The 15,436-nt window shown below is 57.4% G+C and overlaps 1 protein-coding gene across 4 annotated transcripts in view; it reads right to left on the bottom strand.

Moving 5' to 3' along the window:
* The window catches only part of ZFHX3 (zinc finger homeobox 3), a 254,770-nt gene that overhangs the window by 153,605 nt on the left and 85,729 nt on the right, over positions 1-15,436 (bottom strand). For 2 of the 4 annotated variants that reach the window (XM_070062681.2, XM_070062680.2), the window contains exons 2-3: positions 7,521-10,351; positions 3,157-3,653 (exon numbers count right to left, since the gene is read on the bottom strand). In XM_070062681.2, the coding sequence (XP_069918782.1) occupies positions 3,157-3,653; positions 7,521-10,305 (3,282 nt within the window). In that variant the 5' untranslated portion in view covers positions 10,306-10,351. The remainder of the gene's footprint in view (positions 1-3,156; positions 3,654-7,520; positions 10,352-15,436) is intronic. The other 2 variants (XM_070062683.2, XM_070062684.2) reach the window with 1 other exon arrangement.

Here is a 15,436-nt window from a genome sequence, read left to right as displayed (position 1 = left end):
CAGGAGGCGAGCTGTGTAATTTTCCTCTTGCGCCATCACACTGGCACTCAGGGAGTTGCAGGTTTTGGAGCATCTGGATTTCAGATAGAGGGATGCCTGGCACCAGCACTGATGGCATCCACAGCTCTGACTCTGATCGCTGTGAGGGCAAAGGACAAAGGAAGCTGGGCCACCCGCCGTGCATGTCCTGAGCTGGGGGCTCCATCCCCACCAATGCAAATAAGGAAGAGGATGGGAGAGAAAGCCCCCAGCTACCAGGGAGACCCAGCAGAGAAGCCAGATTCACGGCGCCCTGTGCAGTAGGTGCAGCGGAAAGCAGCCCCGGGGCAGGATCCGCAGCCTCCCGGGCCAGGGACATGGACAGGGCTGGGTGGGGCGGGGCGGCCCGGGGACGGGGCTGTGGGTGAGCGGCCGGGCGCCCACCGGGGGTCAGCTACATCTGCAGTGCTCGCTGCAGCAGACGGTGAAGAACTCGATTACATCCAGTTAACTGTGCTCTAAACCTGATTATGCATGCGGGGCTAATGGATTACATTAGCAGGAGGAAAAATAGCATGCAGTCGATGTCCATCTACTACCGGCCACGCCGGGGCCCAGGGACAAAGTGGCGCAGACCACCTCCAACCCCCACCCCAAATCCACACACTGGGACTCTCGAGGCCGAGGAGCCCCTCTCGGTGGCCACAGCAGCTTATCAAGGTCACAGGGACAGACACACAGAAGGGCTCAGGACAAACGCTAGAAGGAAAGTCCTGTGTCATCCAGGAGGGGCTGACAGGGCCCCCACCCCCATGACAGGGCCTCAGCAACAGAGGGGCGTTCACTACCCAAGGAGTAATGGGACCAGACGAACCGCCTGAGCTCCCAATGCAGAGAGCACTGCCTGAGCCTCCCAGGTGGTCACCTGGAGGGAGGTGCCAGTCAAACGCATCACCCCAGTACCTCCCCGTCAGGGGCCGGTGCGACCTCCCACCCTGCACCCCGACACCTGGGAGCCTTCTATCTGCCCTGCAAATTTGGAGCAGGAGTTTCCTCCACCTGAAATGGAAACACAAATTAAGGCCCAGGAGGTTAAGTGACTGGGACCGGTATAGTACAAAAACAAAATGTATAGTACAAATAAAATGCTTCCCTCACACCCGTCACTAGAAAGCACCTCACCCAGAGTCCCCAGGTGGGAGTTGTGGACATGGTTTGGGGACCAAAAATGGGATATTCTCAGCCAGTGTCCCAGGTTCCAGGTTCCAATCTTCGGGGGAGCGAAGTTTGATGCCTGCTACGCCCTTATCCAGGACTCGGTCCGCAGAGAGGCGGCAGAGAGCTGACTGCCACTGGGTGCCTACTGTAACCGCAAGGGCAGCTCTCGCCTTGGGAGCAAGACGCCCGCTCCATGCCACCTCTGACCGACCTTCACCAAAGTGGCAGGCAACCTTCGGTGGGCACACTGAGGCCTCTGCAAAAATGCTACTCTGTCGGGTCCTTTGGAAATTCTCCTTTCCACGGGCAGGTTTTCTCGGCCACATCAGCTCCATCCTGTGGCCGTTTCAGACCCCTGCACGCAGCCTTTTCTTGCAATGGTGGCATCAAACGAAGCCAGGGCCACTTAAGGGAGCTGGCGGTGTGGCGCCCACATCTTCCTCCGCTGCATCCTTAGCAGGCAGTTCCAGAGCATTCTGTCCCCACAGCCTCCTTCCTGCTTTCTCCTCTTTCCCCCACAATGATTCCTCACCTGTGTTACCACACAGGCCTCGAACCACCCTGGGAACAAGCAAGTGTGTGATGAATGGCAGGGCTGGACCTTGCAGAGACCAGCCTGGGGAGGCGCCCACAGGTCCTCCTGATGTGCCATGGTCAGGGGGAAGCTACGATGAGCAGAGAGGGGGTGAGACCAGCTCTAGAGCTGTGGCACCACACACGCAGGGACCCAGAGCCGCCAGAAACGACAACAGAGGGGAGAGGAGGGACTGAGAACCCAAGTGAGGACTGGGAAAAGGGGCACGCGGGCGCGGAACGAGGCCGGGAAGATTTATGGCGATTCATACCTGATGGTTCATACTAAAGCCATTATGGGATGATTAGAGAAAAAGGTGAGGCTTTAAGTCCAGCGAAAATCAATAGAAGCGTCTGGAGCAATTCTGCCGTGCGAGTGAAAGGACTATTTAGAGGATGCGCAGCACCTCCCGCTCTGCTGCTGTCTACAGAGTTCAGAGGAGGACTGGGGGGTGGGGGAGAGGAAAGGAAGAAGCAAAGGGAGCCGGCGTCTGGCCCAGCGGCTGAGACACCCACATCCAGATTCCAGCTTCCTGCTCATGTGGACCTCGGGAGGCAGCAGCGGTGGCTCAAGGAGCTGGGCTCCTGCCATCCACAGGAGGGTTCAGGATTGAGCTCCCTGCTTCCAGCTGCAGGCCCCAGCCCAGGACCACCACAGGCATCAGGGAGCCAAACAGCAGTGGGTTTTTTTTTTTCTCTATCTCTGCCTCCTGAATTACTTTAAAAAAAAAAAAAATGAAAAGGAAGACGAGGAGAGGATGAGGAGAGACTACAGGGAGAGGAGAACGGGTGAAGTCCAGAAAAAGGAAGACAACTAAGAAGACTCCCCTCCATCGCCCTGACCACCTCCCAGCCCACAGTGTCAACTGTCCAGCATGCTTATCGTCCACCACCCTTGAGAGAATGGAAGCTCTCGGAGGACAAGGCTGCCTTGTCTATTTCACGCACTGATGCAGTGCCTAATACACAGAAGTTGCTCAGTATACACCTGCTGGCTGCATGAATGAGTGACCGCAGGGGCACAAAGGAGAGAAGAAATAAGAAAATGAGGAGATGGAAGCAGAGAGCAGCAGGCATGATGGCCAGAGGGAGCTCCTGGGAGCGCAACGGTGTGCGCAAGCCTACTCGAAGGCAGGACAAAGCCAGCCGGCAAGACCCTCGAGGGACAGGAGGCCCACAGGCAGCATCAGCTGCTGGAAACGACACTGGCCCCCTGAGTTACCGGAAGAAGACAATCACCACACGTCTGCCTCACAAGGCAGAGGCCCCCTGCCCTCCCGATGCCATGTTACCTTCAGCAGCCAACCCGGCTGTGACAGGGACTGCCCCATCCCTCCCCGACATACCTCCCCTGTCTCCCAGGTGCCCCTGGTCGCCGAGCCTTACCTTGTACAACTTAAGGCTGGCCTCGTGCCTGGCGTTGACCGTGTGCAGCCGCAGTTTCTCCAAGCTGTTGGTGTAGTAGTCACAGGCGTTGCACTTGAGGTGCACCGGGTTGCCGATGGCCACGCACTTGAGCCTCCACTCGTTGGCTTTGCCGCCCTCCTTGATGTGGGCCACCAGCTGGTACTTCTGCACATGCTTGTCCGTCTTGCAGTGCAGCTGGAAGTTGGCCTTGAGCTGGGTGTTGTAGCGGCACAGCTTGCACTGGTAGGAGTCCCCCATCACAGCCTTCCACTCGTCCTCCGAGAGGCTGCGCTCCACGTTCATGTGCAGCCCCAGCATGTCCAGATTGTCCGTCGTGAACTTGTTGCAGACGGCACACTGGAAGAGCTTCAGCGACGGGTCGTTGGTCTGGATGAAGCTCTCGCCCAGGTTCATCAGCTCCTCCGACACCAGCTGCCCGCCCCCGAGCCGCATGTCTAGGGGGATCTCACCGCCCACTGCAGGGAAGCAGAGAGGAAGAGTCAGAGGCCAGGCTCCACCCAGCCCTCCGCCACCCTCAACCAGGGCCAAGGAGGAAAGGAGAACACCCTGCGAGTGGTCAGACGCTGCCAGTCGGGGGGGAAACAAGACAAGCCCACTTGATGAGTCTGCATTTTCCCTGCACATGTTCTGAGATGCACACAACGCTCTCTCTTCCATCTTTAGGAGAAGAACACCCGGAAAAAGCCAGAACTACAACCCTTTGACTATCTCGGCCCATCCCCCCTCCCATACCCATCATGTGCTGGATACAGGAGAACCTGACACACCAGACTCCCCCAGGCTGGCAATGACTTATGACTGTGATGTAAGATACCAAGCCTGTATGGGGAAGCCCCACTGGGCTCCAGATGTAGCGAAAGCACGTCACACATCAGCACTTTCTGCACTGGCTGCTCTGACAAGGCTGCCACTGGCCACGTGGCTCAACACACGTCAGCACCCGAGATGTGGCTAGTGCAACCAAGGAACTGAGTTTTTCATTTCAGTTACATTAAACTCAGTGGGCGGGCATTTGGCACTGTGGTTAAGACACTGCTTAGAACTCCTGGGTTTGAGTCTTGTCTTCGTTTCCAATCCAGCTTTCTGCTCATGTGAACCACAGCAGGCAGCAGGTGATAGCTCAAGTAGCTGGGTCCCTGCCACCTATGCAGAGGAAGCAGATTAAGTTCCAGGCTCCTAGCTTCAGCCCGGCCCAGCACTAGCTGCTTTAGATATTTGTGAAGTGAATCAGCATATGGAAGACTTCTCCCCCCCAACTCTCTCACACATAAATAAAATGAAAATAAACAAAAAACTATTTAAGCAACTTGAACGTGGACAGCCGTGAATGGCCAGGGACTGCGGCGCTGTCTGGCACAGCTCTGAACCCAAGACTTCCGGGATGACCTCTCTACTCCTTAACACGCCCCTTGGGTCCAGACGCTGTCTGTCACTGCCCCGTCCTCTTCCAAGCCTCCCTTTTCTGAGTCTTTGCAGTTGTAAATGCAGGTCATCCATAGGATGGATGCTGTCTGCCAGTCCCCGGCCAACACAGAGCTGCACCTTGGCTGTCAACCAAGGACTCTCCTCGCCCGTCCACCACATGCTGAGCCCACTGTCACAGACGCTCCAATGTTTTCTCCGCCGAAGGACAGAAAAGCAGTCACCAGGTTATACATTCAGTAAATGGAATGGGGGGGTCAGCTCACAGTCCTGGAAAAAGTGTCCCAGAAAGACCACCTGCCCCCTCTACCCCTGTGCTGTTCCAGTCCATAACTCCCCGGCGCGGACCAAGGAAAGGATCCGCTTTGCAGGCAATAAATTAATAGAGCAAGATCTTATTTCTATCACAAGCAAGGCTTGGAAAGAGCAGCCTTCGAAGCAAACAGCCACACAAAAAGCTGAGCACTGGCTTCTATTTTCTGCCTCTCCCCTCAGCTTACACAGGAGCTATTAGGTCTGCCTCCACCCCACCCCAGCCCCACATGATATTTAAACTTGACCTTTTACATGTGGTTGGGCTGAGGTTATTTTTTACGACTGATTAGAATCCAAATGAGCGGCTCATCAAAGAAAAGTTGTGATTTTTTTTTTTTAAGGGTTTTCTTACTTAGGCTCCCTGAGGCTCTGCAAGTGAGAGATGGGGCTGAGCTGGTGGCCTGTGCTGGGAGACTCTGGGCCCTGCTGGAAGGAGCCAGAACTATGATGGGGGAGGGAGGAGGGCCGCAGGGGGAGCCAGGGAACACCCGCAGAAAACACCCACAGAACACTCGGCGCTCACTCAAAGCAGGAGCCACCCGAGGGAAGACGAAGAGCAAACACATATTTGTTTCTGATGCCAACTACCTGCAGCATCAGAGATCTTCCCCACTTTTTAATAAAACCTAACCTTCAGTACATCACGGCTGCTCTAAAAAGAAACTCAGCTGCCACCTGCTTCCAGCAAGCCTGACTGAAAATGAGACGTCCACACACCGAAGAGAGGAAGAAGTCCCCGTTTCTGATGAGATACAAGTGGGAGAGAGGCAGGCGAGTGCTGACCTGAGTCGCCGGGACCCCCTCTGAGAACTGTTCCTCCCAGGACCACACGCGGGGCTTGGAAATCTCAGAAGCCCACTCACAGACACGCGGTGTAGAGTCAAGCATTCCCCCGCTTCTCGGCTCCAGTCTCAGTGACATCATTTCAAGGTCAATGAGAAGGTCGCCCTTTGACACAGTGGGAACCCATCCATTTTCCGAGCCTTCGTTCCACCCACGTTTTGCTTGATTTACCCCCGTATCTGTCTCCAGACTAGAAAACTCCTGTTTCTACTGTCTTTAGAAAGAACAAGCCCCACAGTGCAGAGGCCCAACCCTTGGCACGCACGGTTCAGCCTGGAGACACACAAGATGACTTTCCCCTACGCATCCATGGTTAACCAGTCGGTGAAACACCTGCTCATGCAGGGCCAACAGGTGAACGCTTCAAAGTGGAGAACAAGACCCAAGTACCAAGGATCCAAATTTAAATGCACAGCAGAAAAAAAAAAATTGAAAGCTCTGAAATGCAATTTATCAGCAATAGGGCAGCACCGAAACACCACACACCTAAAGGCCAGGGCAGGTGGCGTGTGTCCCCCACCCCCACCTAAGCCCTCCCAGGACACAGGTACTTCCTCACACCCTGCAACGGGCAGTCGCCGCTGCTCCCAGGAGGGCTAGTCAGCAGGGTCAGGGAACGGAGACCCCAGAACGGGGGAAGCGGGACAGGAGCAGCACGGGTGCTCACGAGACCCACGGCTGGATTTTCTTACCAGGTGTCCACGACGCCTCCTACCTAAGGACTTGTCATTCTCAGTACGAGGGGACTTCCAAAAGCTCATGCAAACGGAGTACAAAAATATTTGAAATTCAGGCAGCACTTTTGCAATCACGAATGCTTTCCACAAACCTTCTGAAATTTCCTCATCTATGCTTGCTCCTCTTCTCCAAATATTAAGCCAACTGGAGAGGACAGGGGGTGGACACAGCCAAGTTGGCTTCACTAACGAGGGTGATTTTAACAGCAACCAGTGGAGGCTCCATGAGCCAGGATCCAGCTTCTAAGAAAACCTCGCTTTCTTTGATGGACAATTTTTCAGTTTATTCATTTTTCATCTATCATACCACTCAATATAATGTCCCCAGAGCAATTTAATTCCCAATTAAGTCCCAAGTATGCTAATCACCAACAACTCATCCACAACACAAGGAAGGAAAGAAAATGAACACGTCTCTTGCATCGAGAGCCTCGGAAACCCACGGGGAGCCTTGGGGAACCCGGTCTGGGCGGCCTCGGACTAGGCGCAGAACCAGTCGTGGTCGCAGATCTGTCCTATGGGGACGACCGTCCCTAGTTAAATTACTGAAAGAGCTGTCCTCTTCCCTTGTAGGGAGATGAGTATCCCACCTACAGTTTCCTGTTCCAATCAGGATTCAATGGGACCCAGAAGTCTGGAGTGATGATGGCGACTTTTCAAGAGACAGAGGAGGAGGAAAATGAGAACAGTAAGGAAGGTTGACCACAAGCCAACAACTGGATGACACACTCGAATCTCAACCCCAGCCCTCCACAGCCTCAGTTCCATCACATCTCTGTTGTGAAGGCATGAAATTGTCCACTGGTCCGCAGAGTTCCAGGGGTTCTCAGGGCGGGGTGACTTGATTTTAAGATACCCCAGTTTACACAGCAACTGAGGAAGACAAAAATCTACGCATCAAGAGAACCAGCTCAGCCCATTTGCCACACTCCCAGTCCAAACTCCTGCCATGCACACGCGCACACACACACACACGCACGTGCACACACGTGGAGACAGCCTCACCTAGAGCAGGCGTCATGGCGGCCATGGGCCCTGCGGGGTCCAGCTGGAATCCGCTCATCATGAACTGGGTGTCGGAGGCGGCGCTGTCCATCTTCAGGTTGGGCAGGTTCATGTTCTGGGCCAGGTAGTACTGGTAGAGCTCGGCCTCGGCGGGCGCGGGCAGGCTGCCGAGGCCCAGGTGCCGGTTGTGCTGGATCTGGGTCATGTTCTGCTGCAGCAACATCATGTTGTGCATGTGCTTCTCGCTGGTCATGTGGATGCGCAGGTTCCTGGCCACGTTGGTCTCGTAGTCGCACACCTCGCAGCGCCAGGTGGGCTTGGTTTTTGGTTTGGTGGGCGAGGGGGCCCCACAGGCGCCGCCGATGTTGGCCGCCGCGGCCGCTGCGGCCGCCGCAGCCGCCGCCGCCCCGGCCGAGTGGCTGAACACCTGCTCCCCACCTCCGTTCTGCAGGTTCTGCATGTTGTTGAGATGCTTGTCGGACTGCATATGAATACTGAGGTTGCCTTTGGTCGTTGTGGAGTAGTTACACACCTCGCAGCGGAAAGGCTTGTAACCACACGTGTAGCTCTCGCCTCGCGCCAGCCGGGGGTGGGGCTGCCCGCTCTTGCAGTAGACACAGGAGCCCCCCGGCTCCGGGTGCTTCTCCTTCATGTGTGCCTCCAGCGTCTGCTGGTACTTATAGTGCCAGTTGCACTTGGGGCACTTGAGTGTCTTACACGAGTTACGAGAATGCATCATGGTCATGTGGCCGCCCAGGGAGCGGGAGGAGCCCAGGACCGTGTCGCACTTGGGGCACTCCACACCGCTCCCCGAGGGGCACTCCCCGACCCCAAGCTCACAGAGGGAGCCAGCGTGCTGGTGCTGGGGGGCGAAGCCCCCGTCCTCGCCCTCCGTGCTTTCATTTGGTTCTGGTGCTGTGGCATTGTCTTTATTGGCACTTTCGTCGGCGAAGTCCAGCCTCCTGCCGCCCTCTGCCACGGTGGCCCTGACGCCCTCACTGTTAAAGCTTAAACGATTCCTCCTGTTCGCACCATCAAAGACAACAAAGGAAGAAGCGGAATTAGAACTAGTAGAAGCCGTGCTCCTCGACAGGGTCTGGAGCACGTTAGGCATTAGGGGGGAGTTAGAAATGCTTTGGTTTGAGAGAGCAAGGTCCTTTTGGCCGCTACCGCCCGCTGCGGCTCCAGACTCCTCGTGGGGCCTGTCCTCCAGGTCGTCGTCCAACTCACTCGGAAAGAGTCCTTTGCACCCCTCGTCGTCTTCCTCCTCCTCTTCCTCCTCCTCCTCCTCCTCCTCTTCCTCCTCCTCCTCCTCCGCCTCTTCCTCCTCCTCTTCCTCCTCTGCCTCCTCCTCAGCCGGCTCTGCCTTCTCGGAGAAGCAGTCGGCGTCGCCCGCGTCTTGCTTCTCCCCTTCGGCCGCCCCGCAGTCCTTGCCCTCTGAGGACCTGGCAGGGCTGGAAGCCAGAGGCCCCAGGGGGACTGAGGTAATGGGCGTCTTCAGGACTGAGCTGGTGAGCCCGCCAAGGTTCAAGAGGGTGCCGGGGGTCAAGAGCCCGGCCTGGGGCTGCTCGGGGCCCGAGGAGGCGGGGCCGGGGGGGCCGGCCTCCTCCCCTTCCATGCAGATGCCACTGAACTTGCCGTAGAAGCTGTGTCCGGGGCCCATGAGGTTGGCTGTGGAAACCAGGGGGTGCTGGAAGTTCTTGTTTTTTGGTTCCAGAAAGCTCACGAGAGGCTCCTTGTCCTTGCCGATGCCCTGGATGATGGCGGAGATGTTCTTATTGCTAAGAATTTTCCGCTCGTCATCGCTCAGGGTCATGCGGTGGTCGTGCACCGCGTGGGTCACGAAGGAGCGGACGTACCCGAAGGAGAGCTTGCACAGGAAGCACATCAGGATGGGCTTCCTCTTGCCGTAGAGCACGAAGCCGTCGAACTTGGACAGGTCCACATTGTTGGGGACATCTTTGGATACGCAGGAGCTCTTGGCAGAGCCGTCGCTGTTCAGGTAATCCTTGTTGCTTTTGTGTCGCACGTCGAAAACGCGGAAGCTGTGCAGGACGGGGCTGAGCCCCGCCAGGGCTGAGGTATTCGGGAAAGCCTGGTCTGGGCCGTCGAACCACTTCCCGAAGGATGAGGCTATGTGGAAGGTGTTGATGATCTGCGGGTAGCCGGGGGCGGCGCACGCCGACGACGACTCCCCCGGCGGGCCCGACGCCGCCGCCCCGGGCAGCGAGCCCAGGAAGAGCGAGGCGAGGGGCCCGCTGCTGCTGCCGCTGCTGCCGCTGCTGCCGCTGCCGCCCGCGCCGCCCCCCGCGCCGGCGCCCCCGCCCGGGGCCAGCTGGCTCAGGCTCTCCACTATGTAGGCGGAGCCGTCGGGCTGGTACACGATCTCCCCCGCCAGGTTCTCCACGTCGCTCTCCTCGTCGCCCTCCTCGCCGCCGGTGTCGCTGGCGCTCTCCTCCCGCAGGGGCGGCGCGGGGCGCGCGCCGGGGCAGTGGTGCTCCATGTAGGTCTGCAGGCTGGCGAAGGAGGCCGAGCACTCGCTGCAGCTCACCTCCTTGCTGGCGGGCTCGGCGGGCGGCGCGGCCGGGCCCGCGCCCTCCGCCAGGCGCTCAGGGAAGGGGGCCCTCAGGCCGTCCAGGGGCCCGTGGCTCTCGCCTGCGGGCTGCTCCATGCTACTGGGTTTGTCGGGGAGGTGGGCGCTGTTGAGTTCAGTCCATTGCTGGTGCGGAGGGATCCCGCACCCATTGTCCTTCCCCGAGACGACGGGCGAGTCACAGCCTTCCATGGTAAGGCCTGCGTGGAGCTTTCATTGCACCCAGTACGGATCGGACCTGAAGAGCGAAGGCGAGGGGGAGGAGGGAGAGAGGGGAAAGAGAGAGAGAGAGAAAGGAAAGAGGTTAGGAGGGCCGAGGCTTAGGTCCCGCACGCACGGAGCCCACTAGGAGGCTTCTGTCCACACCCACAACACGAAGACAGCGCACGCGGCACCGGGGCGGGCCCTGGACGCAGCCCGCAGAGGGCCAGAGAGCGGGCGAGGCGGCAGCCGGGTCCGGGTGCGGGTCAGGGCCTGGGCGAGCGGGAGTGGGAGCAGGCTTGTCGGGCTTCAGGCCAGCTTCGACGTCCGTCCTCGGCCAGCCCAGCTTCGAGCGGGTGATGGGCACAGAGTCCCAGCGGTCGAGGGTTGGGCTGCTTCCTGCGCGCGGCGAGGTCACAGCAATGGAGGCCCCAGCTGCACCTGGGGCCAGCTAAGGCGAATGTCCCGGAGGCTGACGGCACCCTCTGTGGTGGTCACCAGGGAGGCCCAGTACCCCCAGGAAAAGGGGCTGCAGAGTTGGGGACGCTGTCCGGACAGCCCTGGCTGAGTCCCTGTGCGGGCACAGGTCCCACCTTCCAAGCAGTAAAGCAGAGGGGCTGACTCTCAACGTGGGCCCGACGGCCACCCTGACCACTACCAAGTTCAAGACAAGACAGGTCTCCTGGCCCCCATGCCTTCTACCCCAGCCGGGAGGACCCTCTTGCCCCTGACCAAGCAGGCTACAGGCCAAACACAGAGGCGCAGGCGAGGAGATGGGTCTTTGCAGGGAGCGCCAACAGGACCCTCGCCCCCTGCCCATGCGCCTGGTGACAGTCCGCGATGGCAGCTCAGTTGGGGAACCCCGGTCCCACACCTGCCTCTGAGCCATCAATCGCTGCCCAAGCAACTGCCCTTCAGCCTGGCGCTTTTCCATGCTACTGAACGGAACACACCCTGGGAGGAACTGAACGTGGCCCCGGGGAGGGCAGCAGGTGACCACCGCAGCTCAGCGCCTGGCCAAGCCCCCGGCCCCTGCCGCCCCTCCTCTGCTCCTCCTCCCTCGGACTCCCCATCCCTTTCACACCTCGCTGACCAAGGCCTCCCCGGGCTGGCTCTCTCCCCTCCCCCCACAACACAACCTCTGTCTTGTCTTTTTTCCCCCATATGTTGATTTTTGACTGCACAGTGAGCCAACAGCTCCCCCTCGGGAAAAGACTGGGAAGGCAGGATAACCCGGACTCTCAGGAGAAATAACTTCTTGGAAGGATGTGCCACAATTTTGTTAAACTCCATGTGCACAGACACCCACATCCCCACAGCTCAGGCTGCAAGCTCAGCGCACGTGACCACCAGGTTCCCCTTGCAGAGATGAGGACACTAAAGAGGGCCTTCCTGCAAGGCTGAGAGAGGGGGATACAGGTGAGAATGCAGGGAGACGCTTCCTAAGGATGCTGCTGATTGGCTGGCTGACAAGTGATTGACAGCTCAGGCCTAAAAGGTTAGCAGGCCTGAAGGGGTGGGAGGGTTAACAGCCCGATTGTAAAATCAATGTCATAAATGCTTGGTAAGTTACAGGAACATGCGGGAAGGGGAGGCCACGATTGATAAAGGAGAACGGCTTTGATGCTGCACCAGGGACTTGTTTATCGACAGCGAAGCCAATCTCTTCTCCAGCCTGGGCTGGGCCAGAGAAACCTGCAAGCGTTTACCAATTAATTGGTGGGCTTTTCCTCCTCCTCCTCCTCCACAAACTGTCCGGCTAAGGAGCTGAACTCCTTAAAACTCACTCCCATGGATTTCAAATCCAAGGCAGGCCAGGGCACTGGGCCCACCTCTGAAAGACACAGGACCCCAAGTTGGGGGCTACTAGGGCTCACCCGTCCACGGGCGATGGCCTGTGAAGGTACAGGTGACAGGGACAGGCTTGTGGCACAGCAGGCCACAGCCATTGCTTGGGACACCTACCTCCCACATTAGAGTGTCTGGTTCCAGTTCCAGCTACTCTGCTTGCGAACCAGCTTCCTGCTAGTGTGCCTGGGAAGCCACAGATGACGGCTCAAGTGTCTGGGTCCCTGCCACCCACATGGGAGACCTGGATGGCATTCCTGGCTCCTGGCCTCAGCCTAGCCCAGCCTGGCTGGTAGGCATCACTCTTTTTCTCCCTCAGAAGGTATCTCATTTTTTCTGTCTCTGTCTCTCCCTTTTCCTCTGTCACTCTTTCAATTAAAAAATAAACAGATACGGGTGGGGGGAACACAGGTGGGTGCCTGCACCAGGCTTCTTCTCGTCCATGTTGACCTGCTTTCAGGCTACTATGCCAAGTGTGGTTCACAGCCTACTAGCTGGTGCTCACTGAGAGCCTGCGGAAAACGCACACACTCAGCAGTCCCCACCCCATCGGAACCTGAATTTTCACACTATCCCTGGGGAGTGCTTTAAAGTGTGAGGCCTTCCCTGCCACCACATCTCCAACTCACCTGTGCATGCTACCTGGATTGCCAGACAACCAGGGGAGGCTGGACCTAAGGTTCCCGCTCACCTGTGCCCCTGGGGGTGCACAGATGGGGATAGAGGGGCGAGTGGCACAGAGGCAAATCTCTTCCACCTGTCCCATCCTGCAGCTCAAGGACTGGGGCATCCACCACTCTCCCACCCACCCAGCGGCGGCCATCACTCTCGTCACTCTCGCTCTGTTTATCAGCCAGTCAATAAGAAAAAGGTAGTTCTTACTTAAGGAGGCAGAAGTCAACTCGGCAGGTCGATCAGCACTCTGTCTGTAAACACGGTTTCCCGTAAAATCAATGATCTGCAGTTACAGAGGGCAGCCTGGGAACCGAACAGGTCCCTGCATTTCCACCAGCAGACCCGCCACCCAGTGTGCACGCCTGGCCTCGGGGCCCCCGGGCTCTGCGCCCCAGCCCAGTCCTTCACCCAATCCGGGGCCAGCCCTCATGCAAACTCGCACTTCCTCACCCCTTGCCACAGGCCACTTCTCTCCCACTGGTTACCCCTAAATCCTCTTCATGCACATCCAGGAGTACTGCACAAGATCCCACTACTGTGTGTGTGTTTCAAGGACTCCCTTAAGATTCTGTTCATTGAAAAGGCAGGGAGACAGAGACCTCCAAAGACAGAGAGGCAGACACAGAGCATGCTCCCGTCTGCTGATCCATTCCCTAAATGCCTGCCACCACCAGGGCTGGGCCAGGCCAAAGCTAAACGCTGGACAATGAATCCAGGTCTCCCATGTGGGTGGCAGGGACCCGAGAACTCGTGTCTTCACTGCTGCTCACCAAGGGAGTGCGTTAACAGGAAGTCAGAACTGAGGGTGAAGCTGGGACTCGAACCCAGACATTCTGATATGGGATGTGGGTAACTGAACAGGTAGGGAAAACACCTGCCCCTCAAGACTTATTCTTTCAAAATCATTTATTTATTTACTTGAAAGAGTTAGAGAGAGGGAGAGAGGTAGAGATTATCCATCCACTGGTTTATTCCGCAGGTGGCCACAAGCCAAGCAGGAGCCAGGAGCTTCATCTGGGTCTCCCACATGGATTGCAGGGGCCCAAGCACTTGGGCCATCTTCCGCTGCTTTTTCCAAGCCATTAGCAGGAAGCTGGATTCAAAGTGGAGCAGCCGGGACAAGAACCAGTGCCAGTATGGGATGCCGGCATCCCAGGCAGTGGCTGTACCAGCTACACCACAGTGCCGGCTCCCTCCTCAAGCAGATTTTCACATGCATCTTTCCAACAAGGCAGTTACAAAGAGGACGTAAGAGTGGCCTGGCTAGAATTTGTACACCTTCCCCGTCCCTACTCTGCTTAGCTGTTAAACTTGGAGAAAAGCAAAGTTCGAACACCTTCGTCAAGAACCCCTCAACCTCTGCACCTCCCAGCTTATTTATTTATTTATTTATTTATTTGACAGGCAGAGTGGACAGTGAGAGAGAGACAGAGAGAGAAAGGTCTTCCTTTGCCGTTGGTTCACCCTCCAATGGCCGCCGCTGCAGCCGGCGCACCGCGCTGATCCAATGGCAGGAGCCAGGATCCAGGTGCTTTTCCTGGTCTCCCATGGGGTGCAGGGCCCAAGCACCTGGGCCTTCCTCCACTGCACTCCCTGGCCATAGCAGAGAGCTGGCCTGGAAGAGGAGCAACCGGGACAGAATCCGGCACCCCAACCGGGACTAGAACCCGGTGTGCCGGCGCCGCAAGGTGGAGGATTAGCCTATTGAGCCACGGCGCCGGCTCACCTCCCAGCTTATAACTCCCCTCTGCAAAGTCCTACCTTTGCATGTATCAATTTTATATTTATTTGAAAGTTAGAATTACAGACAGTGAGAAGGAGAGACAGAGAGAAAGGTCTTCCATCTGCTGGTTCACTCCCCAAATGGCCACAACGGCCGGAGCTGCACTGATCCTAAGCCAAGAGGAACCAGGAACTTCCTCTGGGTCTCCCACACAGGTGTGGGGGCCCAAGGACCTGGGTTATCCCCCACTGCTTTCCCAGGCCATTGCAGAGAGCTAGATTGGAAGAGGAGCAGCCGGGACTAGAACCAGTGCCCATATGGGATGCCAGCACCGCAGGCAGAGGATTAACCTACTGCGCCACAGCGCCGGCCCCTGCATGTATCAATTTTACTCTGCAAACATTACAGTGCTCCAACCCCACCCCGTTGCCCTGTAGCTACCCATTCATCAGGCACTGTTCCCCCTCTTCAACTCCAAAGGCTCAGCCCCTTGCTATAAGGAGACAGGGCTGGGAGAGATGCAACAGTTACTGGGAAGCTGTGGGGAGCGGGTGCCGGGGGAGGAAGGGGAGGGGGCTCCTGCTGTTGCTGCAGCTCCCAGAGAATTAAACATGAACAGTTGCACTGTGTAATTTTAAATTGTTAATTAGCACAGGGTTAATTAGGCGGTCCTTTCACAAGAGGCTGTTTGGCAGAAAACCAAGAAGGGAAACAAAGGGGAAGGAAAGAAAAACAAAGAGAGAATAGAGACAGTGAAACTGTTGCCTCTGTGAATAACCCATGTGTGGCATCACGTCAGCGTGGGTGAGGATGCCCCATCTCCAGGGCCTCCAGGGACTCGCTACCTGCAGGGAGAAGCAGCGAGCCCCCGGCACA

The sequence above is a fragment of the Oryctolagus cuniculus genome, chromosome 18, assembly GCF_051225735.1.
Source record: "Oryctolagus cuniculus isolate XC-2025 breed Fujian yellow rabbit chromosome 18, ASM5122573v1, whole genome shotgun sequence".
NCBI lineage: Eukaryota > Metazoa > Chordata > Mammalia > Lagomorpha > Leporidae > Oryctolagus > Oryctolagus cuniculus.
The sequence above is the reverse complement of the archived record's forward strand: the minus strand, read 5'-3'. Positions and strand labels throughout refer to the sequence as shown.